The sequence below is a fragment of the Natator depressus genome, chromosome 13 (genome assembly GCF_965152275.1).
Source record: "Natator depressus isolate rNatDep1 chromosome 13, rNatDep2.hap1, whole genome shotgun sequence".
In the NCBI taxonomy this organism is placed as follows: domain Eukaryota; kingdom Metazoa; phylum Chordata; order Testudines; family Cheloniidae; genus Natator; species Natator depressus.
Window position 1 is genome coordinate 25790185 of NC_134246.1, and position 24936 is coordinate 25815120.

General features: G+C 45.1%; 1 protein-coding gene across 1 annotated transcript in view; it reads left to right on the plus strand.

The window, feature by feature from the left end:
* Positions 1–24323, plus strand: part of GGT7 (gamma-glutamyltransferase 7) — a 50040-nt gene extending 25717 nt beyond the window's left edge. Inside the window, exons 8-15 of the mRNA XM_074970267.1 lie at positions 3481–3568; positions 5244–5371; positions 9678–9766; positions 12296–12448; positions 13061–13178; positions 14034–14171; positions 16224–16323; positions 19611–24323. Coding sequence (XP_074826368.1) covers positions 3481–3568; positions 5244–5371; positions 9678–9766; positions 12296–12448; positions 13061–13178; positions 14034–14171; positions 16224–16323; positions 19611–19774 — 978 coding nt within the window. The 3' untranslated portion in view covers positions 19775–24323. The remainder of the gene's footprint in view (positions 1–3480; positions 3569–5243; positions 5372–9677; positions 9767–12295; positions 12449–13060; positions 13179–14033; positions 14172–16223; positions 16324–19610) is intronic.
* The last annotated feature ends 613 nt before the right edge of the window (positions 24324–24936 follow it).

Consider the following 24936-nt stretch of genomic DNA (forward strand, 5'->3'; position numbering starts at 1 on the left):
GCCAGGCAATAGAGTTAAGCTCCTGGTTGAAGCTTCCTACTCTGCACAGAAGAGCAAAGTGCTGAGCTCACAGATAAGCTTAATGTGGTCTGTTGTTCTGATTGAACAAACAACATTTAAGATGTGCAGTCGGGTAAATCTGCAAGACACTGGATCCCTTTTTCCCCTCCTAATGCAGAAAGGCACAGGTGGGAAGAGTGTTGTTCTGGGAACTGGATAAGACCTCTGTTTGTTTATCAGATGCCTGCTCCCCTTTGCATATCATTCACACTCCTTTTGCCTGATGAGCAGCTGCTGTACTCAGTTTTATGCTGGTGTAATTCCACTGGGCTAGAACCTCAGCTGGTGCGAATCAGTGGCCAAGTGATTTCAGTGGCGCTACTGGAGTGTAACACAGTTGAATTAGGGCCTTTATCTTTTGGGATGTATCTCTTGCTTTGTGCAGGGAGTGGGGATTAAAACTATGGACCGCATTTTCAAAGGGGGCAAGCGCAGGTGGGAATTTGCACCTCTTGGGCAGACGAGATGATGCTTATACATGCAGTGCTGCATGTGAGTGCAAACCCTGACTTGCACGTGCCCTTCTGGCTATTTGTACTCTAGGTGAACATGCCCCACATGGGAAAGCATTAACTCTCCTGCTCCTGTGCTTCATCTGTTAATGGCTCCACCTGAGACGGCATCCTCTCGCTACGTTGAGTGCTTCATTATGAAAAACCAGATCCCAGAACTGCACAGTCTGCTTAGTCTGATTTTGGGGTGGAGAACCAAAGCACTAGCTAGAGCAGCCATGGGCCTGAGTCTCGGACCGCATCCTACACTGGTGTCACTCCATTGACTTCAGTGGAGTTACTCTCATTTATACTGGTGTAAGTGAAGGGAGCCGGGCCTGTGTGTGTGTCGTTGAAAAAGACCGAGGGTTTTGTGAGTACATGCACTCAGACTTTAAGGCCAGATTCATCTGCTCTGACCTTCTGTAAAACACAGGTCATGGAATTTCATACAATCACTCCTGTAGTGAAGGGAGCTGTCCCTCCCTTCCCTGTCGGTAAGCCCCCTTGAGCCCAAAAATTTGTACTTGAACTAGAGCATATCTTCAAGAAAGGCATCTGGTCTTGAGTCAAAGATGCCAAGTGATGGAGCATCCATCACATCTCTTGCCTTTCTGTCTTTTGTACTGACTGTGATGGGTTTCCCTGAGGTACAACCTGGAACTGGGGTACCGTGGAACCCTCTGGCATACCAGCCTGGGCTCCCTTACTCACTGTGATGCTGTGACAAGCTGCAGACTGCTTCCGGTCCTGCATTTACACAAACCTTTACACAGGCAGGGGCACACCCAGCTGCACTTCTATGAAGGCTTCTCCCCCAGCTCCACAGCCTGGGACCCCAGAGCTGTACTATCTTGCCTGGTCAAAAGCCTGACCAGTATAAGTTTATTACCCAGTCTGCCCCTCCCTCAAAGTGGAGAGGACAAAGCACCAGTTTTTGTTCCTGACCAGATTCCCTTAAGCACTTCAAGCAAATCACACTGTTGTAGATAAAATATAAAACAGATTTATTAACTACAGAAAGATAGATTTTAAGTTATTATAAGTAGTGAATGTACAGATCAAAGCAGATTACCTAAGAAATAAACAAAAACGTAATCCAAGCTTTATAAAGTAGATAGGATTTGAATCAAGCAGTGTCTCACCCTGTTAGCTATATAAGCAGATTATAGCTTTTGCATACACAGACAGGAATTCTTCTGTCCCGCCTGGGACTCTTATTCCCCCAGTTCAGTCTTTGTTCCTCAGGTGTTTTCAGGTGTTGTGTTGCAGGGCGAGTAAGGCCAAGTGGTGATGTCACTTCCCCCTTTTATATCTTTCTCCAGCTTGCTGGAAAGATCTTTTGCTGAGATATGAGTCAAACAGTCTCCATTTGGCTCCGTGCTATCTCTGAGAGGTTTCCATTGTACACAGTTCCTGGGGTAATCCTTGTAAGTGTTTGTATTCTCCTCAATGGGCCATTCACATTGTTTGGCCTTTTTATTGTTGTAGCTGAAAGGTTGCTCATGGGTGTTCCCAACCTCACAACATGCTTCAGTGGCACATACAGAGCCAAACTTCATAACTTCCTATGCAATGAGAGCACATACAATTTAACAGGATGTTAATGTTCAACAGATTGAAACTTTTAAAATGATATCTCACAAGGCGTATTTTGTACAAACATATAATAATTATACCACCATGGTGACTATGGGGCGCAGAGTGTCACACTGACATGGCCTCCATGGCAGTATTATCTGTGCACCTCACAATATTTAATCTATTTAGCTTCACACCACGCCAGGGAGGTAGGGCAGTGCTATTATCTCCATTTTACAGATGTGGGATTGAAGCTCAGAGAAGCTAAGTGACTTGGCCCAGGTCACACAGGAAGTCTGTGGCAGAGCAGGGAATTGAATCTGGGTTTCCCAAGTCCTAGTGCCCTAACCACTGGACCAGCCTTCCTCACCTTGACAATCTGTTCCAATCACCTTCACTGTTTAAAAAAATTGCATTTTCTTCCCAGAACCAAAACCCCACATCCAGACACTTCCAAGCAGAACCAGAGCTGAACATTTCAGGTCATGCCTGTCTCTGCAGTAGTTCTGAGGCATAATTCATTAATATTTGTCAAGCACTTTGAGATCCGCAGATGAAAAGCACTAGAGAAGAGCCAAGTATCCTCATTATAATAATGTTACTGCAGAGGTATCTAACGGGCTCCAGGGCTGAGATGCAGGCCTCATTACTCCACGGGATAGCTTTGGCCAAATGATATATGCAACAAGCAATCGGTAGGAGGAGTTAAAAACAAAAGGAGCCAGATGTTCCTCTTTCACTGGCATTGCTATAGAGGAGAGGAGACTGGGAAATAAACAGGAAAAGAACCAAGGATGAAAGGAGAGAGAACTCTCTTATGCTGCAAGGAACCTGGGGGAAAGGTCTCTTTTGAAGAATGAGAAAGAAAAGTGCATGCTCCGGAAAATGTGAGAAGGAAGACTAAAGGCAATGGGCCAGATTCATCCCTTGGGTCACCCCATGGAAATCTGCAGAGCTGTAGCAGTGCCTGTCACCCCGTCATGCCATAGAGAGAGATGCAGAGCTGTTTCATAGTGTGCATCACATGAGCATGCTATAGGGGCTGGGCTATAGAACTTCTCAATGTGTTGACACTGGGGCATAGGGGGAGGGACCACAGAGGTTTTTAGTCATACAGGATGGGATTTTCAAAGGAAACCTAAGGCAGTTAGGCACTCAGATTCCATTGAAATTCAATGGGCTCCTAACTCCCTTAGGCTCTGAACACCACAGCCAAAAATCATAATAAGGGGTGAACTGGTGTTTAACCAAAGTCGGAAGACAATGTTGTTTACTGGGGTGGCAGGCTGACTGCAATAACTCATTGACTCGGCTGCTTTGGTTTGCTCTGCCTTGCCCTTTTGTTCAGGTCCATAACTATGGAGGAGTTCTGTTAGAAGAAGACTTCAGTAACTACAACGCCCTAGTGGAGAATCCAGTCCACACGGTGTATCAAGGTAAAGTGTCCTGACAGCCCTGCCTCTCCGATGCACAGGCTGCTACATCCTATGGCATGTGATAGCATCAATTAGCAACCATAAATCTGAACTGCCCCCCCAAACTAGGGGAGAAATGAGTGTGAGGCAGCAAAGCCCACTGAGCTGTAACCCCCATCAAAGTACAGGCTTGTGTCCGCAGGGTACAGATTCACCTAGGGCATTAAGACTGTCCCAGTCACCTTCCTGCTGCAAACTAGTGACTGTGATGCATCTCGGTAAGTTAAGGATGCTTCCAGCATTTGACACAGGTTCATGTTTCCCTGGACAGAACAAGCCCGTATACTCTGATCCTTGCTTGTGAGATATTAGCAAGCCCTCAGATAGCTTTGGGACTTGTGAAAGCAAGTGATGACATTTTGATGTAACGTCATCATACAGAGCCGCAACTTGATCACGTGTGGATGCCATATCGTATCCTGATGTAAGCCAGGCCATGTCATAGCCCATGAATTTTGTACAGCTTGCAAATGGCCCTTAAAGGTGGTCTGCAAAGGGGAAAAACACAGGGTTATGCCCTTTTGAGCCTCTTTATGGTGGATAGAGAAGGCCTGAAGAATAATATTTTTTCCTGTTTTTCTTTTATTGTAAAAATAACAGAACTGTGAAATCTGGTCATTCTGTTTTGCTGGAGGTCTTTCTTGGAGGGGCCACACATCCCTTAACTTCCTCATCCTTTAATTGCAGGGGAAGAGTGTTGAATCTTTAACAAATGACCCTTTCTTCTTTTTCTGCTCATGCAGGCATTTGAGACACAGGTTTCTTAACAAAAACAAACAAAAGGTAAAGGGCCAGATTCTCTGCTAGTATAGATCAGTGTATCTTCATTGGAGTCCGTGGGGTTACATTGGTTTGCAGCAACTGGCAACCTGACTCAAAGAGTTTTAAACAAACTGAATACAAATCCCTTCCCTCACACTCAGTTGTCTTTTACTTCCTTGGGTCTGTGAGGTCATAAACCTACAGGTTCACGAGTCACCCAGAGTGTCTTTCACAACCTCACCCCCTAACATAGACAAGATTTGAATTTCTGATATAAGAAACAAGCAGGAAAAAATCCTTCCAGGTCGTCTTTATCCATCAAAAAGGAGAAAAATGGGTCATTATCCTATTGGAATAGGGTGGCTGCCACCCAAGTACCCCCTGGTGGCCAAGTGTTCACTCTGTAGCCCCCTGCCTCTCATTCTGCTCGCTCAGTTTCCTTTCTGGAATACCAGCCCCAAGGCTACCTCCCCAGGAACCCACCACCAGAATTAGCGCCACTCCTCTGTGATTCCTCTCCCCTGGGCACAATCTGCCCCAGTCGCTTCTCCTCTTCCTACCCTCTGACTGGCCTTTAGAGCCCAGGTGTAGCTCTGTCCCCTGTCTCAGTTGGGCTCACCTGCTGGGGAGCTGGGAGCAGGCCCAGGGGAGCTGGGCCTGGTCTACTCACAGGGACCAGCTACCCTGGGACACCTGTCTTTTAAGAAATCTTTTTCAAATCTCCTATAATTACCTTCCTACGTTTGAAATTATTGTTTTCCTTTCCTTGGATGACAGCTCACAGTAAAGTGTTAAAGATAGAACAGTCCTATAAAACCTTGACAAAGTAGCTTCTAATGTGAGTAACTGTATTCCTCTCCTCTCACCTTGACAGGTCACCTTGTTCTCAGCCCTCCACCTCCACATGCGGGTCCTGCACTGATCACAGCTCTAAATATCCTGGAGGGCTTTAATATCACAAGCCAAGTAACCAGGGAAAATACCCTCCATTGGATAGCAGAGGTAAGACTGGGCTAATCACTTGGCTAAGTTTTCTGTGTTGATGTAAAAGGGCTTTATTTGCCTAAAGATTGTGCAGAGAATTTACACAGGTAACTCCTGCTGGTGTTTATGGGAAAACAGCCTGCTAAGATTTAAATCTGGGCTTTGACGTTGTACCAGACACATGCAGGTACTGAGTCTCTTGATTATCTGAGCCCCTTTTGCTTGAACAAAACTCCTTGCAAAGGAGCAGCTATATTGCCATTTATTTCCTGTATGCAGTCATTGCCACAGCTGAGGACAGTCCTGTCTATTTCCTCATGGTTAGATCAGTGTGACGAGCCACTTAGTTATTGACTTTAACAGAGGACTCTTAGCAGATGGCGGTATTATAGCCTGTGTGCTTCATGTTTGTGACTGGGATTTGGAAGTCAAGAGAAAAGCCTACGCCGTTCAATCCTTCCCAGGTTTACAGTGAGCCCAGTGCCTGCTGGATAGGACTTTGGGAGTTTTAGTGAGCACTGTGTAGACCAGGAGTTCTCAAAGTGGGGGTCAGGACCCCTGAGGGGGTCACAAGGTTATTACATGGGGGGTCACAAGCTGTCAGCCTCCATCCCAAACCCTGCTTTGCCTCCAGCATTTATAATAGTGTTAAATATATTAAAAAGTGTTATTAATTTATAAGGGGGGGTCGCACTCAGAGGCTTGCTATGTGAAAGGAGTCAACAGTACAAAAGTTGGAGAACCACTGGTGTAGATAGATACCCGTACAGGATGGAATTCACCACCTTGCAAAGGCCCCTCCTTACTATTTAAGACCTGTATAAGTCTTGAGCAAGGTCTGAAGCATTTGGCTTTTAAGGCAGGGCGTAAGTGAGATTTGCATCCAAACTCAGTGCCTTGAACTGAGGAGGAAGCAGTAACCAGAGACGTAACAGGTATTTGGAGTAAAATAAGCTGATGTAAATAGACAATATTCAAAGTGCAGCTATGGTCAGAGAAGTAACTCAGTGAACACAACAGTGGGTGATTTTCAAAAACCTTTTTTAAGGCTTTGCAGTTTACCTTTAAAACACAGCTATTCTAATATTGGTGGCAATGCAAAGACTTTTGGGGGCCTGATTTTTAAAGGGGCCTTAATTTGTTCCAGTGGTACCAACTCTGGCAATTTTATTGTGAGTCTAGCAATATTATGGTGTGGGTTTATTTTTCCTTAGAGCCCAGGTTCTGAAGTCATGTGATCATTTGAGAGCCTCAGCTTTCATTTTTTAAAAATAAATTCTAGCCCTCATACTTGTGGAGAAAAGCCTGAAAATGTGACCCGAGTGCACCCCAAGACCACCAAACCCAGAGCACAAATAAAAAGAACCAATGTTTATTATTTTTAAAATCTCATGGTTTTTAAGCCAGTCTCCTGATTTTGGGGGTCTGAGTCATGTTTTTTGAGTGCTTGGGGTTGCCAATATTGTTGGTCTCCCTTTTTATGCCTGCAGTTTGCCCCTGCAAATAATTGCAGTTTCGTATGCAGCCACACAATCACCTAACTACCTGATCTGTGAGCACAGATGTCTACAACACACCTGTTGGTATTGGGGCCTTAAAGCAAATTGCAGTGTTGCTAAGCTGTTGGCTGAGGTTCTGTGCTGCACCCACTGGAAATGCAGCACAGAAGGTGCAGGCCAGGTGCAGCAGAAGGAAAAGTTCCTTTAAGTAAGGCTTGCCGGCTGGGCCTTAGCTGTCCTGTGTCCTGCCTGTTCTGGGGGAGCTGGGGGAATTCTTTTCTGGTCGCCTAAGGGGCTTTTACAACCCTTGCCCTTGGCTGCTAGCTCGCACAAAGGAAAATCCCTCCCATAGTGTCTTGACTAGTGGAAAGCAGCAGTTTTCCAACTGTGAATTTTTTTGTATTGTATATCAGAAGATAAATTATGACTCATAAAGAGGAATTGTTTAGGCACCACACATGACAAAACATAATAGACATTTTGGCTATAAATCTAAAGGATTAAGCAGTGACTTGAACCTAGAATGAAAGCAACACCAACTTGAAACTGAAATCTCCCAATAAATTGTCTTAGTCCCCTGCCCATTTGACTGAAAAGCACGTTTGTTCTTGTAACTCTGCCTTCAGCAATGGATCATAAAGCTGTTGTGATCCTAAGAAGCTATCAATCAACCTGAGTCAAATCACAACAGTTGTGGAAGGGTGTCACGGAGTCCCTGGGCAATGCTCTGGAACTGCTCCCTACGAAGCCAGTCAGGACCCTGGTGAAGTCTGCTCTTTGTGGACAGACTGTCTTCAGGGCAAAAAGCTCACACGGCTTCCACCTTCCTGGGTCTGACCTCGGAGCATTTAGCATCTTCTGCTCCTCCGTGTGCTTCCCACAGCGAGTCCGCCCAGGCCGGGTCCTGGGGAAGCCAGAGGGTCCTGCACCCCAACTTCGCAGTCAGATGTGACTCTCAGCCAGCCAGTAAAACAGAGGTTTATTAGATGACAGGAACATGGTCTAAAACAGAGCTTGTAGGTACAGAGAACAGGACCTCTCAGCCGGGTCCATTTTGGGGGGCAGTGAGCCAGACAACCACGTCTGCATTTCACTCCACGTCCCCAGCCAGCCCAAACTGAAGCTCTCTCCAGCTCCTCCTCACCTTTGTCCCTTTCCCGGGCCAGGAGGTCACCTGATCTCTTTGTCTCCAACCTTCAGTTGGCACCTTTGCAGAGGAGGGGCCCAGGCCATCAGTTGTCAGGAGACAGGGCATCGGCCATTCTCTCTGCAGACCCCTGCACACACCTGCCCTCTAGGGCCCTGCAACAGTCACACACCCTTATCCTACCACCTAGATACTTAAGAACTCCATATGGAAACTGAGGCACCCCCACAGTATTCAGAGAAAACATTAAGAACATTCCCCCTTCGTCACAAAGGGAACAAAATGTGCATGTACACTAGCTGTGGGCTAACACTTCTCCCTCCTTTCTCTAGTTAATTGAAACCAGCTTATCAATCTAAACTGCATTTTAAAACGTGGGTGGATAAGTTGGCTCTTGGTGGCACATCTTTTTTGCCCATGTGTGAAAGCTTGGCCTACCTGGCAAGCTTCTGTGTTCGTGAAGATGTCCTGTCTCTGGGGCGGTGGGTATAAGAGGCACCTGGGCCATAAAACCCTGCCCGCGCTTTGCCCCGAGGCCCCGCTTCAAGTCGTCCTCTTCCTCTATGGCACTGCCTGCATTGCTCCTCTTCCCCAAAGGACTGTCCCCCGCCCAGCACTTGCACCTCTCCGCCCTCTGCCCACCAAAGAGCAGTAGTTGGGGCGACCTTGGGGGTGGGGCAGAGAGGTGCGAGCGGTGGGTGGGGGGCACTTGGGGGAGGGGGTGGAGAGGCGTGGGAGTGGGACCTGGGATGGCACGGGGGTGGAGCGTGGGCAGAGCCTCGGAGGAGGAGGCCAAGCTGGGGGAGGGCCTCAGGGCAGAGCGGGGGGGGGGGGTCATGGTCCAGGCACCAGTGGCCCCCCCCACACTTCTAGGGAGCTTCCGGTGCTCATGCCCAGGCTCCCCAAATGCAGGAGTCACGCACCGCCCATGCATGTCTCCATTGTCCTTTTAAAATGCTGGCCCTTTAAATGTTCTGCGGTTAAAATTTTCCATTCAAGCCACGTGGGTGACATATAATTAGAAATAGTGGTAGCAAAAAAAGAAAAGAATTCCTGTTTTGTGGCAATGGGATGCTGGTGGAACTGTGCATTAAGAGCATGTGCAGCTCCTGCAGCAGGAGTCTCACGGGAATCCGGCATGATATTTGGTGTTGTGATGAGTGCGCCACGAAGTGGTAATTACCAGCTGGAAGGTAGAGGGAAGGTAACAGAACTAATGGTTGTGTTTCTTACACGGGAGTGTGCTAGCACGAGTCAGATGACCAGATAGTGTGTACGTACATTTCACCTTGGCCATCAACTGTACAAATGTTGTTGGGTATACCCCACTTTCATGTAATGCTGCCTGCAATGTAAAGCTCATGTCCCTTGGTTGTCTTGTCTGTACGCTTTCCTTCTGCTCATTGAGGGGTAGCAAGAAATCTTGGCTTCATACACCTGGCCTGTGGAAAGGCAGTCTTTGTCAGCTAGATCTGCCTTTGAGGCAACAACACTTTATAATACCCGTGGAAGCTTGCTGCTCAAGATGGTGGTTACTGGGTAGGGAGTTGGGGCAAAATGGAAGCTGGATCCGACATGCCAGAAGAGTAAGTGCCACTCTCCATCTGGACAGTGGAAGGTGAGACTTCCAGGGCCACCTAAATGTTTCTCTTTGTTTCTTTCTTTGTGTTCAATTTAGACATTAAAAATAGCACTGGACCTAGCTAACAGCTTGGGAGACCCAGTCTGTGACGCATCTGTCTACCATAGTGTAGAAGACATGGTCAGGTACGTCTGAGTCTGAGGAATGCGTTGGTGAATAAATGAATATGAATCATTGTAATAATCCTGTTGTACAATTCAATCTGGTCCTTGTTCTGTGTGTCTTTATGTTCCACTGATGAAAGGCTATGCTGTATTCAGGGGTGACCAATGTATCCACTTATTTCACAGCCCGTATTCACAGGAGCAAAGACAAATTTGAGTGTTGCAATGTGGTTTCCTAATTTAGATTCTTTCTGTAACAGGCTAAACCCTGATGTTTATGATCCATTTTTAATTCTCTAAAATCCCTTCTCCGAGGCTCAGGCGGAGGCACCTAGCTCCTATCTGAGCCCATTCAGTGCCAATCAGAAGTTGTACGCAAAGGACACTGTCTGTGATCCCTCCCTCCGTCCCTCCCTCAACGCCCAGAATGGCACTTCCTGTCTCCCTAATGCTGTCTGCCAAATCTGGGATTGAAACATTCTCTCTCCTATCTCAAAGCAGGTTTTAGCCATGATCAATGCAATGGTGCTGGATGCAGTTCATCTACGACTACACTTGCAGCTGCACCATGTTCAGTGCTGGTTCAGCGGCAGCCATTGCTGACCCCTATGGTCAACAATGGGTAATTTTGCTAGCATAGACAAGGCCTTTCTGTGTAACAAGAACACAGTGAAGTAAGGTCTTATTTACACATCAGACGAATCATGCTAAGGTCTGATTCCTGTTGGAGAGACATGCTACAGCTCTTCCATGAATAGGTCAAAGCACAGTGACACCATTAGGAGCTGTGCCTAAACCATGTTGTGTGTGGACATAATTTGATCAGGAACAAACTATGCTATAACCTACTTACAAACTCATTAAAATATGGCCTAAGGGCCCAATCCAACTACAAAGATAACTGTAACCAGGATGTGATGCTTCCGACTGGCCCCTATCAATCAAAGCCTTTCCCCATTCTGCTGTAAAAGAAAGCCTGTATGCTGTACAAAGCCCTTCCTGGGGTTTGGCTTTATTAACAAAGAAATGAACAATAATACCACATAAAATTAGCTCAAACCTTCTTCCCAGACCTGACTGCTCCTAGTGTTCCTCCCTCAAGGCTGCTCAGCACACACCCTAGATCAGAGGTGGGCAAACTATGGCCCATGGGCCACATCCGGCCCGCGGGACCGTCCTGCCTGGCCCCTGAGCTTCTGGCCTGGGAGGCTAGCCCCCGGCCCCTCCCCTGCTGTCGTCCCCGCCCCCGCAGCCACGCCGCCACGTGGGCAGTGCTCTGGGCGGCGGGCCTGCGCGCTCATGCAGGCCCGAGCGGTAGCATGTCTGACTCTGGCATGGCTCCCAGACATGCTGCTCTGAGCGGCATGGTAAGGGGGCCAGGGCCGGGGGGTTGGATAAGGAGCAGGGAGTCCTGGGGGCCAGTCAGGCAGCAGGGGGCAGTTGGATAGAGGGTGGGGTCCCGGGGGGGCGGTTAGGGGCAGGGGGTCCCGGGATGGGGTGGTCAGGGGATGGGAATAGAGGGCGGTTGGATAGGGCAGAGGTTCGGGGGAGGGGGGCAGTCAGGGGATGGGGAGTGGGAGGGGTTATATAGAGGGTGGAGTCCCGGGGGGTGGTTAGGGGCAGGGGTCCTGGGAGGGGGCGGTGAGGGGACAAGGAGTGTGGGGGGTTGGATGGGTGGGGTGTTCTGAGGGGTGTGGAAAGTGGGAGGGGGCAGATAGGAGAAAGGGGGGCCAGGCCGTTTGGGGATGCACAGCCTTCCCTACCCGGCCCTCCATACAGTTTCGCACCCCGATGTGGCCCTCGGGCCAAAAAGTTTGCCCACCCCTGCCCTAGATTCTCTTTCTTCAGAGGCCCTCCCACCTCATTTATAGCCAGGTGGGGTCATGAGCATAGTAATGTGTGCCTCACTGAGTTAGTAGAAAATAAATTAACCTGTAGCAGGATCAACGCCTGCTAAGAAGGTGGGGTGTTCCCGGCTGGCAGGGGTTAGCGGATACATTTGATTACAAAAATCATAGTAGGGTAACACAGCACCTTTTTTTTACAACACAACTATGTGTCAGCTGCCTTTGTGTATCCATTCTTAGGGTGTCCCGACAAAGACCCGCGGGAGCCGTCACCTTCCTTCCTTTGGACAGCCTCACATGATTATTATTTATATTGTGGTAGTACCCAGGAACCCTAATCATGGACCAGGACCCCATGGTAAAGTCATAATGATGCTCCATCATTCTCGCCCGCCACGCGTCCACTGAACTCTGGGCAACAGGGCGGGTGCTTCAGCCTACTGTCCGGCGAACGAATGGTCCAGAGCAACGACCACAGAGTTGCCTCCCCGATGAGACGTCTCATTTCCTTCCATTTGATATGCCAGAGGAGCCCGCTTTTCACAGTGAAATTGAATAACCTCCATTCCTTCCAGGCACATCCAAGGGGCCTGTGATGAGTACTGCCCAATGGATTTATATATTAGATGGGCCCTAAAGAGAAGATGCTCTGCTTTCTAAGCTCACTGCTTTTTCGCCCCCATATCCTCTCTTGTCATTGCAGTAAATCTAAGGCAGGTTTCCTGCGTCAGCTGATTAATGACTCCCAGTCCTTCCCTTCTGGTACCAATATTCCACACTTCTCCATGGAGAGTGGCCCCCCTGCTAGCCAGGTCCTTGTTATGGGACCCGATGACTACATTGTTGCAGTTGTAAGGTAAAGGATTTAGTTTTTCAGCCCGGGTGGGTTTAGAGATGGGAGACCAGAGAAAAGAAAGTTCATTCAGTGTAGTGATGAGAGGAATGACTCTAGAGATTGGTCAAGACAGACCTATCCCCATCACCTAAATGCTCACTGGTTCAGCCTAGATCCTTGGTGATTGCAAGTCATTGCCATCTATGGCTGTTCAATGGCCTATCTGAAATAACTTGGTGGTCTTAGTTTAGTTCCTAATGGAGAGGTGTTCATATCACAGATTTCCACCTCTACCTGCCATCCTTAGCAGAGCGTCCCAAGATGACGGGAGCATGAAGACTGAAATAGCTTCTCACTTAGAGGTGACAGCTCCAGGCCCGTTGACAGGGCTGTGTGGAAGAATCTTGCACTGCTGCTACCCATGCTGTACCTGTTCTATAGATACACAGAGACCTTCATTGTTTGGGGGTTATCAGGCTGGCACCTTTCACCATCACTAAAAAAAACCTATGGAAGATTCCCCACCAAGGTGGAAGGGGGAATCTGGGGTAGTGCTCTGACAGTACCAAGTCTTGGAGTGTTATATGAATTATTGGAAGGTTTTTCACAGGGTTTCTTTGTTTTCCTTTTCAGTTCCCTCAACCGTCCATTTGGAAGTGGAATAATAACACCCTCTGGAATCCTTCTAAACAGTCAGATGTTAGACTTTTCCTGGCTGAATAGTACATTGAACTACTCCTCTCCTGGCCTGGTAATGAATTCCATGAATTTGAACTCTTTTGGTTTTGACTATTTTTATTCTCAAATAACTTCCACACAAAAAAAGAGAGGCTATTTATACAGGCTGAGCTCTCTAGCTTTCTCTTCACTTTCCATGCTATCCAGCAGAGAAATAGAATATAGACTACAGGAGGAGGTTACCTGTATGTGTGATCTGGCTACGTGAAATATCATAGTATTGCAAGGAAACCATGTAGAGTCTAGCATGGCTGCCATGTAGAAAGCACACTTCCCCCAGGCTGATCACACATTATATTGATTGGAATTAAGGATTATATTTGAAAATTATTGCTCTCCAGCTTGAAAAAGTGATAAACAATGGAAACCACATCCTAAGGTCTCAGACAGAGAACAGCATTGACCACTGCTGGTCACTTCCTGTGCTAAACTGTTGGGTGGTTTTGCTATGCACTGTTAAACAGTTGCCACTTTCCACCCTAGAGGTGGCTGTATTTTAGCAGTGGGTAAAATGACTTCTGTATATAGTTTGTAAAGGGCTTTGAGTGCCTTGGAATGAAAGGTACTAGATAAATGTAAACTAGATCACTTGATGATTACCTGTTCTGTTCATTTGCTCTGGGACACCTGGCATTGGCTGCTCTCAGAAGCCAGGGTACTAGGCTAGATGGACCTTTGGTCTGACCCAGTATGGCAATTCTTATGTTCTTATAGCAGTGAGAATGGCATCATAATCAAGCCAATAGTATTAGGGTTACTGACTCAGAAATGAAAAGAGAAACAAGTTAACAAGAATTTGGGCTATGGAAAATCTTTGTTCTGATCTGTTTACTAGTTTTGGGGGGTATTTTATTTTATTCACCAACAGAGGAATCTCATTCAGCCTGGAAAAAGACCCCTTTCCTTTTTACTGCCCACTATTGTTCGACCATCAGAAGGGATGTGTGGGACTTATCTTTGTCTGGGAGCTAACAATGGTGACAAAGCCTTGAGCAGCATTACGCAGGTCAGTTTTGAGTACTGCATCTGAGCATATTCTGAACCACCTGCAATGGGGAAGGCTCAAGCTATCTTCCAGTGTTTCTTCATGTTGGCATTTGCATTCTCTGCCCCATGGGCAGCGGGTGGACTACCCCTTCGGGGAGGCTAGCCCCACAACCCTACCCCTTCCGCATGAGCCCCCACAGCCAGAGCCCTGAGCCCCCATGCCTCTCTCTTCCCACAGCCATAGCCAGACGGAACCCCGAGCCGCCCTCCCAACCCCCGCCTCCAGAGGAGCCCTGGGCCGGCTCCAGCCTGCCAACTGATCCAAGCCCCAGCCGGAGCAGTCCCTGCCATGCCAGCCAGGCTGGGGCCAGAGCAGCCCCAGCCATGCCGGCTGGCCCGGGGCCAGAGCAGCTCCAGTTCAGTGTCCCACAGCTGCATGCTCTGCCCTGAGGGTTTCCTACACCAACATGTTGGTTACCAGAACAAACATGAAATACACAATTCCTGGTTTTGAAGAGGTTAAAATATTGTCCTAATGTGCATTTAGTTCTGCTTCAAGGTAACAGCCCATGGAGACTGAAGTCCTCTGGTAAAACACAGGCAGTGGTGTGATGTGGCAGATGAGTTTCACTTGAACCGATACTCCCGGTTGAGTTATCTTCATTGCATGAATGTAGGACCTGTGGGTCTAAAAGCATGAGCCTCTACTAGTTGAGCTAAAGAAGCAGGTCTAATAGTCCAATGGAAGCTGTTGGGTCATATATGGTCGAGCCACACTGTGTGAGCATAGGTTAAGCTTCCTCTTCCCCCACCTGTTGTCCCAAAGCACCTCGCATCTGATCTAGAGGGAGAGTCACCAGGGTAGAAAAGAGAGCTCTGTTTCCCCCATTCAATCTTTGTACTTTCTGCTGAGGCTACCAAGAAAAATATTAACTGTTGTCAATGAGCAACAACTTTCTGTTGCTACTAGTCAGTCTGGATCCAAACTGGTGATCTAGAAGTGGTCAGATCAGTCCTCTGAGCCATGCAGTCCTGGTTAATTGGTAAACTAAAGCTACATTTGCTGTGGTTTGTCCATTCTTTTCACTAAGGGCTTGTCTACATGGCTAGTTAGGGTGTGAATGTACAGCACTATGGAGCTTTTCGTGCACGGTACCAAGGTCCATATGGCTAGTTAGTTCACGACAGGCTAGTGTGGTGTACATCCACAACCTGGCTTGCTGCACGCTAACTAGCTGTGTAGACAAGCCCTGGAACAAAGCTGTGTGCCTTCTCTGATGACGGCTCTCAGAAATATGGGAAGACAGAATCTTAGCAACCTCCATAAAGGTTTTATGACCTTCTATGACCTATTTAAAGGTCATATTCTTAAAGAATTGTAGAAAATAGAACTGTTGTGTTGTGAGAACTGCAGGAGGATGGGAATGGAATTTTGGTTCTTATCCCCAACAGAAGTTCAGTTTAGCACATTCCTTCCTGAAATCCTTCCTATTGTGAGTTCTGCAAATAGCTCTTCCTAATTTATCACTTGTAATGAGACGGAGCACTTGCTGATGGCATGACTGTATATATAACAGCACTGGATTATTAAAAGGCAAGGGCAGAACTCAACTTTACTCTGAGTGACTTTACCTCATCGAAGGCATTAGTCAGAGGAAGATTAAAGCCACCCACTTGCCTCCTAATGTTCTATCAGAAGGGTTCACTTTTTGGCCATAAAAAGACCTTTTCAGAGATTTTCCTGGAGTTTCAGCCTCATGACTCCTGCTTATTTAATGGGAACTATTTGCAAAACCTCATGCAATTCTAGAAATATATCCCTTAGGGACTAATTTTTTTTAAAAAGGGCCTCCAAAAATTTGCCTGCAGTATCTTCAGGTGCACCTATTTACATATATAAAAACATGCATTTTGTTCATGCAAAGTGGGTAATTGTGCAAAAAAAGTCGGTTTGCCTGTGTACATTGGTACATTTGAAAATGTTGGGGTTGCAAATTAGGAAGCTGCTTTGGATGCTTATTCCTTAGTGTTTGAATCAAGTTGTTAAATTTGGAGTCTCTGTCTTCTGTAGGTTTTAGTAAATGTTTTAACACTTAACAAGAACCTGAGTGAGAGTCTGTCACTGGGTCGGCTGCACCCACAGCTTCAATCCAACGTCCTGCAAGTTGACAGTGAGTATGGAGATCTTGGTAGACAACATTTCTATCATGGCAAAAAAGAACGGGAATTTTCTTGTACATCTGTGTTTACTCTGCAGTCTGCCTCAAGGAGACATCGTCTGTTTAAATGTACAATGCGGCTGGTGGGGAGCCATTTCAAATTATAGCGTGTTTAGGAATAAGGATTGGTGGGTAGGAGGGACAAATTTAAGGGACAGAAAGTCAAATTTAAAATTCTAGCAATTTAGTCAATTTCTTTTACTCCTTCAACTTTCACCAATATGGGTGAAATTGACTGGCATTACTTATTCCATGATTGCCAAATCCTTCTTGTCATTCTTGTTGGACATGGGATCCAGCATTTTAGAACATTGTCTCATGTGCATCAAAGAAAGCAAAGGATTTGGAGATCACAGGACAAGTCACCAGTTGGTGGATTTTGTTTCTGTAGGTAAAAGCTAAAGAAATAGACAAGTTCTAATTTAATGTTTTGAATTATAAAAGGGACTGTGTGTTCCCAGCTTGGTGTGGAGTGGTTAGGATGAATCCTGGTGTGCAGAAAAGAGATGGCACGTGCCATAGAAGAGCTGTGCTCTCGTGTTATCTGTATGTCCAGTTTCAGTACAGCCCAGAGGCCTCCACGCAGAAACATCCCACAGAGCTGACAGTTTTACGCAGAAGTCTTGCTTTCTGTTCCTGTGTCTATGCATCGCCATACTTAGCCATTTTAAGTCTTCATCACATACAAACCGTGAAGTGTATATCCAAAGAGACAGTCGTTATGAGCGGGCATTTTTGAGCACCTTGTGTATAGGATAAGCAGTACTTGTACATTATGCTCAGCAATGAGATATAATAGTGACCACACTGAATTGAAACAAAACAATAATAAAGTATCATAGACATTGGAGATGGCAAAGATATATTGGGCTAACATATTATTTTCCCAACCAATTTGGGATTGGTCCTTTCTGGCTAATCTCCAGTGCTTTATCCAGTCCAGATGTCCCAAAGTGATGGGGTTACCCCCATCCCTCTGTTGAAGAGTCTTCCATAGTCTGGTAGATCTCACCATTAGCACATTTCTCCTTTGCTTAATGTCATCCCACTCTTTCTAGCTACATCCCTTTATTCTCACCAATTCCTCTCCCTTCTTGGTGGTCACACCCTTCAAATACTCATTTTCCCCTCCATCATCATTTGGCCAACCTGTATGTGTTCAGTGTCTTCCAGTCTTTCCTCATAAACCATTCACCTGGCTCTTAATAATTGTTTTGCTCTTCTCTGAAGACACCTCCAGTGTACTGAGATCGTGGCACCATGTGTATCCAAATGAATGAGGCAAGACCAAGAACATGTCTTCACACTGGCAGTCCTTTAATGTAGCCAGTCTTCATACACAGTGGTGCCTGCCTCTCCTGGAGCTAGCTACAGGCAGCATTACCCCCCCAAATACTTTTTCTTTTACTTTCCATTCCCCGTGCCCATATCTCTGCTCACCTACAACCTAGCTGGCAGGAAGAGGAAACCCATGATAATATCTTTCTGGTTGTTATGTGCCTAGAACTCTACCAGTCTAGATGTCCTTGCAGTGTTGCCAACTTTCCCAAGTTTATTGTGAGTTTCACATTATTCGGTATTTTTCTTGAAGCTCCATGTCCTAAAATCATGTAATTATGTGAAGATCTCTGCTTTCATTAAAAAACAACAACACCCCCCTCCCCAAAGTTTCTAGCCCTCATAGTTGCAGAGAAAAGCCTGAAAATGGGACTGGAATGTAATTTAAAAGCTCAGAAACCAGAAGACAAAAAATATCCAAAATTTACTATTTAAAAAAACTTCATGGTTTTTTTGCGGCCTGAGTTGTGATTTTTGAATGCTTCAGGTAGACAATACTCTAAACCATACTCTTACCTACACTTTATATAGGTATAGTTACCATAAGATTTTTACTTATCTGCTTAGTTTGTGATGTTGTATCCTGAGCCAATTTGCAATCACACTGCAGTATTTATATTAAAATTGTGAAAGCACAACAAATAACAAAGCAGGGGAGGTAGGTAGAGAAAGGCAGGGTTATATGAAGGGAGCCAGGGAAGAAATTGCACTGTAGTTTATAAGGCTTGTACTTCTTGGCAGCTTGCATTTTTTGTTGTGTGTCTGTCTTGCCTTTGTAACTGTGAGTTCTTGGGGCAGGCACTGTCTTCTGTTGTGTGTGTGTACAGTGCGGCCTCCAACTCTGGCTGGGGCCCTTCAGCTCTACTGAAATACAAATAATAAATTATAGGTGAAATTCAGGTGTGTCTCAGCTCTTAAATAATCTTGGTGTAAAAAAAAAAATGTCTTAAATTATCAAAAACAAGAAGTGATTTGGGGGGCCCAATTTGAGACTCCTGAATGGGGCCTTGATTTTCAGAAATAGCTGAGCACCTGGAGCTCCAATTGCCTTCAACTGAAGTTGCAGGTACTTGGCTGCTTGGAAAATCAGGCCCCAGTTATCTTAAGCGGGGCACTCAAAACCTGAAGCATGCCAAGTAGGGAGCACTTTCTTGTTCCAGGCAAAGAGATTTCCACTTTGGCTTTACAGGCTCGAGAGATTCAGAGAAGCATCTCAACTTTTGACCCAAATCTCTGAACCTTCTGAAGTTCACCCATTAGTACTTTTTGCCACACAGTTTATAAGGGGCATGAAAGACTTCTTCTCCTCTTGTGCTTAAGAAAAGGGGTGCTAGTTTCTATTGGTTATGTGAAGAATCTGAATGGTGCTGCTTCTAAACCTACTTTTAAAGGTGGACTATAGCTTTCCCCATACTCCTGTTTAATTCTGATAGCCCTAATATTTTATCCCGAATTAATCCCAAAGGCCTACAGTGAAGCCTACAGTGAAGTTCTGTCTGCTGGATTTTCATTTTCTTGCCCCACATTTATCTTATTGTCAATTTTTGCAATGGCAGCAGTTTATTTTCCCCTTTTGTTGAGAAGGAGCATCCTCCACATCCCTCAGTGATCCTCACATATCTCCCATTCCCACCCCCACCCTCACTCAACACTGCCTACCTTGATGATGCCCCATTAGACACTGTCTTTGCTGCTGAGAATTGGGTGTGCTCTCGAGACACTGCTTCTTACTAGGCCATTGAATTTGTACTCTTGTGATGCCTCTCTTCCTTCCAGATCCCTAAGAGTAGGACACTGATGGGCAGGTTCATTGGCACAATGGATTAGAAATTTAAGGTAAAAACTTGGAACTCATGCAATAATGGCTTCAATTAGAATAACTTTGTCTAAAATCTTAACAGGTGAATTTCCCGAAGAAGATATTAAATTCCTTGAAGCCAGGGGTCATCAAGTAGATAAAGTCGATGTGCTTTCCTTGGTTCATGGAGCCAGGAGAACCAACAACTTCATCATTGGTGTGAAAGACCCAAGAAGCATGGATGCTGCAGGAGCAACAATATTATAGCAACCTCCATTTGGTGCGTTCATTGGATAAAGCTTTAAACAACAACAACAAAAATTATGTGCATGTTCTGAAATGGCCCAGGGAGGAACGAGCAGTGTTTGCTGTGGGTTTCTGCATTGTTGAATAGACCTTCTGCATTCCCCACCTCAAACAATGCAACAGCGGCTGGGAAAGCCACAACACAGCCCTTTGATTTTGTAAAAAAATAATTTGAGTTGTAATAATCTCAGTTATTAAAGGAATGCAGGGAATACACTTTTACTTTGACTATGCCCCATTAGTGATTTCAGTCATTTCAAATGCCAACCTTAAACACTTTAATTTAACCAACAGAAACATTAGCAAAGAAGATGACAAAGAGAACAAAATATTTTGTGCCAAACAGACAATTACTGCTGTTGCTGTAATTTTCAACTCCCTCCTTTCCCTGGCTTGACACCCTTGTCTCATATAAATCAATATATAATACAGATTGATGTACTGGCTCTAGGCAGTCATACCTGGAACTTCAGGGATTTCTTTAATATTCCCTGTGGGTCAGCTGATTTTTACTAGCATGGATATTCCTATATCAATTACCATTCATACATCACTACACATCTTTAGTGCCCTTATGTCTCCTTCACCCTGAATGTTTTGAATTAATTTTCTGCATAGACTCACTGGGGAGCTGGACTTGGAGTCAGACTACATCTACACTGGCAAAAATGGCACCCGGAATTTACCACTGGTGCCCCCAAAAGAGGTCCAGTGGGGGTGGCCACAGTGCAAGTTGTAATGTAGAAAGAGTTCATGTAGAGTCAGGGCTTTTTTAACACTGTCTCAGCTAACCCTGCTCTGAAAAGGTGAGTCCCTTGCTTGATTGAGCCCCAAATTCATGCCAACACTTCAAACCAGAGCTTAGATACTGTTGTCGTGGGTGCGTTAGAAAACGTAAGTTATAGAGATAAGACAGGAAACAAATCAAAAGCTACTTACATAATATTTTTTAGAGTCCCCAACATCCAAGACAGGCTGAAGGAAGCATTCAGCATTTGACTTGTCAATAAAAATGAGGAAATACAAAGCGTGATCATGATCATTGCACAGATTGATTCTGGTCACCTTTTGAGCACCTCCTTTTCTTTCCACCAGTCAGTTCCAGACAGTCACCCAGCACTTTAAGCTTTTTTAAAATGATTTTTGTCATTGTTTGCACAGCCTATCGCGTACTGGTTTCCTTCATGATGTTAATATATCTATGGCCACTGTACATACTATATATGTATGTCTGCTTATGGTTGTCTTGGTATTTCATATGATGCTTTTATGAAAGGGATTCCAGATCTTGTCACCCCGGAGAGACCAGTGAGCTAGAATCTTGTGAATACTGTTTTGTTCATATTATATCGGGGGTGGCCACACTGTGGCTCGTGAGCCACGTGCAGCTCTTTGACTATTATAGTGCGGCTTGAGGAGCCTGCCCATTCTCCACCTACCAGACTGGGGGAGGGGAGCTTGGGACCTCTGCCTTGCAGCGGGGTGGTGGGGTAGGGATTTCTGCCCAGTGGGGAGTGGGTTTCAGCCCTGCAGAGCACACCTGCCAGGGCTCGGGGATTCAGCAGGAGCAGGGCTGAAGCCCTGAGCCCTGTCAGGCGCCTCTCGCAGGGATGAAGCCCTGGGCCCTGGCAGGCGCACCCCGGCTCTCAAACTTCTGAAGATTATCGTATGTGGCTCAGAGGATCAGTAAGTTTGGCCATTGCTGTATTATACCTTTTTATGGCTCAAATGCGGTTTAATGATGGGAGTATGCAGTATCTTCTTAAGGGGATCAATGAACTAACAGATTATCAAACTAAATTCTTTGCGCTTATGTAGTTTCTGTTAGCCGAGTATCTCAAAATTTTACAAACATTAACTAATAAAGTCACACAACACCCTGTTGAGGTAGGAAAGACATACCAGAGAGATCCCTTTCATGCACTACTGAAATGCAGACACCTCTAAGGTAGAACAAGGTGGCTATTAAGCAGACATGAATAAACAAAAATATTTTCCATCACAAATCATAGAATCATAGGGTTAGAAGGGACTGCAAGGGTCATCTAGTCTAACCCCCTTATCTTGTCTAATTCCCATGACTCAGTGTGGGTCAGCCATCAGCCAAGTAATACCGCAGGAGAAAGGAGAAGTGCTGTAGTGAAAGCAGCATGCCGCATTCATAACACTATGCATGGTTTGGAGCAGACTTCGTAAGGCTTACTAGGGAAGGGGCGGGAGGCATTTTTGTGCATTGATCCTCATGGGCTGAAATCTGGGATTTTTCTAGAACAGTGACAGCAATGATCTATCCCCCATATATGGAGGTTTACTGAACATGATTGTAAAACAAGTGTTCCAGGAATTGTTATTTATAGTGCTCCAAAAGAGTGCACATTACTTAACAGCTCAGTTGGAAAGAAAAGTCCTATTTGCCAATTGAATTCTTCTTTTCACCAGTATAGTTCTGACGCTGAGCCCTGAAGGTCCTTTTACAAGTAAAGACTCTGGTTCTGATCCAACAGAGCACTTAAGTGTCCCAATGTGGAGTTTCAGTAGGATTATTCAAATGCAGTAAAGTTAAAGCATTTTCTTAAGTGCTCTGCTGGATCAGGGCCTATACTGCAAAGATGAGAAAATGGAAAGAAACAGGGAGATGGTATTATACCCAAAGGCCACACCTAACAAAAACAAAGGTCTTATGAATAGTTTCCTATTCACTCTGGTTAAAAAGTGGTGTCAGTATAGCATATATTTGACAAAGAGTCACTTGTCATTGAAGCTTGGTCAGAAAATTTCTACTAGGACCAGCATCTCTAATCTTGGTAGTCAATCTAGTATGGCAAGATCCACTGAATTTCATTTTAGTTAATTTCAGTTTAATTAATTGTACTAGAAAATGCGTAGTATTTCCTCATGTAGAAATGAGACAAACATTGTGAAATTAAAGGGCCATATTCTAACCTTAGAGACAAATTCTGCTTTTAGCAATATATATGTTAATATGCAGTAATTCCATTGACTTCAGTGGAGTTACTCTCAATTTGCTACAACATGAGAGCAGAATTTGACCTGTTGTCTTTATGCAGAATTCGGCCTTGATATCACTGGGGAGCTCTCCACACAGAACAATAGTAAGACATGGCCCGAAGTGTTATGAAGACAATTGACATTACATTTTGGTAAAAAATGCCTTTACCATTTGTATCATGATCTTGGAAGTGACCGAAAAAGCAATGAGGGTCAAACTCTTTACCACCCCTTTACAGTGTTGTAAAATTAGAGTAATACTCTATTGTACATCAGGAATAACTGAGATCAGAATCTGGCCGTGAGCGTGGAGTCAATTAATTAATGATTTCCCACAGAAGCTCAATGCAGTTAACGAATGCAGCTTCAGAGCAACATTTCAGTGGTTTTAAATACAGTAGTGCATTTGCACTCCCAATTGTGTCAAACACAGACTGCTATGTATAAAGCTCTAAAGGTAAGGATATATACAATGGGTAAGAATGACATTAAGCAACTTGTGTATGTGTAACAATTATTTTGTTTTACCCTACATTCCCTCTTCTGTTCTGGAGAATCTGTTCTCCCAGTACAGCCAGTGCTTAATTTGTAATGAAAGAGGTGCTGGGGCTCCGATAAATTTTTTTACATTCATAACAGGTTCAGCAAGCCCAGAAGTGCTGGGACTATGAACTACCAAGTCTAGAGATGCCAGAACTCAGCTCAGGCACAGCTTAAGTACTGAGTACAGCCATTTGTCCATCACTGACAATTTTAAAATCAAGATTGCATGTTTTTCTAAACGATCTGCTCTGTGAATTATTTTGGGGAAGTTCTCTGGCCTGTGTTACACAGGAGGTCAAACTAGATTATCACAATGGTCCCTTCTGGCCTTGGAATCTATGCCTCTATGAATTTTGCCTTCCTTATTCCGCCACTCAAGTCTACAAACAGTGAATGGGTCTAATTCTGATTTCAGACCTGTGTAAATTGGGAGCAACTTCACTGAAATCAGTGGAGTTTATGTTGATGTAAAATGGTGTAAGGGAAGTCAGAGCACCGTCAATCTGTTTTCAAAATAGCTGTGCTAATACCTTTCTTAGTGAGCTCTTGGTTCCTTGACTAAGACTGGAAAATTATGAAGCACTTTTCCTGTATTAAGTGGCACAGCCGTTAGCTATCAGATTTGCAGTGGGGATTCTCTCTGAATTGCTGGTGGTTTTCTCTAGAACAGGTTTCAGAGTAACAGCCGTGTTAGTCTGTATTCGCAAAAAGAAAAGGAGTACTTGTGGCACCTTAGAGACTAACCAGTTTATTTGAGCATAAGCTTTCGTGAGCTACAGCTCACTTCATCGGATGCATAAAAGCGGAAAATGCAGTGAGGATATTTTTATACACACAGACCAGTGATCACTTTAGATAAGCTATTACCAGCAGGAGAGTGGGGTGGGGGGAGAGAAAACCTTCTGTAGTGATAAACACCCATTTTTTCATGGTCTGTGTGTATAAAAACATCTTCTGTATTTTCCACAGTATACATCCGATGAAGTGAGCTGTAGCTCACGAAAGCTTATGCTCAAATAAACTGGTTAGTCTCTAAGGTGCCACAAGTACTCCTTTTCTTTTTTCCTCTAGAACAGTTCTGCTCAAAAGGTTGTAGACTCCAAGGCCTACCCCAGAAACTGAAGAAGGATTTGGGGCCCGATTTTCCCCTCACTCACATCAGTTTCACACCAGTGCAACTCCAGGGACTTCAGTAGATTTACTCTGGATTTACATTAGTTTGAGGGAAAGACGAATCAGGCCTCTTAAGCATAACTAGATAAAACTCATAACCTTTTCATAGAGGACAAGATTATAGCACAAATCAGCAATAAGAAGGTTGGGTTTTTTTACCTATTAAAAATCTGACTTAGTGGAAAGTGCTGTTATAGTGGGTGAATGTTTACTTTGCAATGGTTTTGAGAAAGTTCTATACATCAGCAAAGGGCTTCTCGTTGTTATAGACCAGAGAAAAGAGCACATTGGGAGGGCCAGGGCAGCTTTCAGAAGGAGTAACAGATTGTAATGAGCCTTAGAAAAAAAAAAAAGCCTCTGTTTATAGAGCAGATGAGGAGGTTCAATGGTGGCACCTC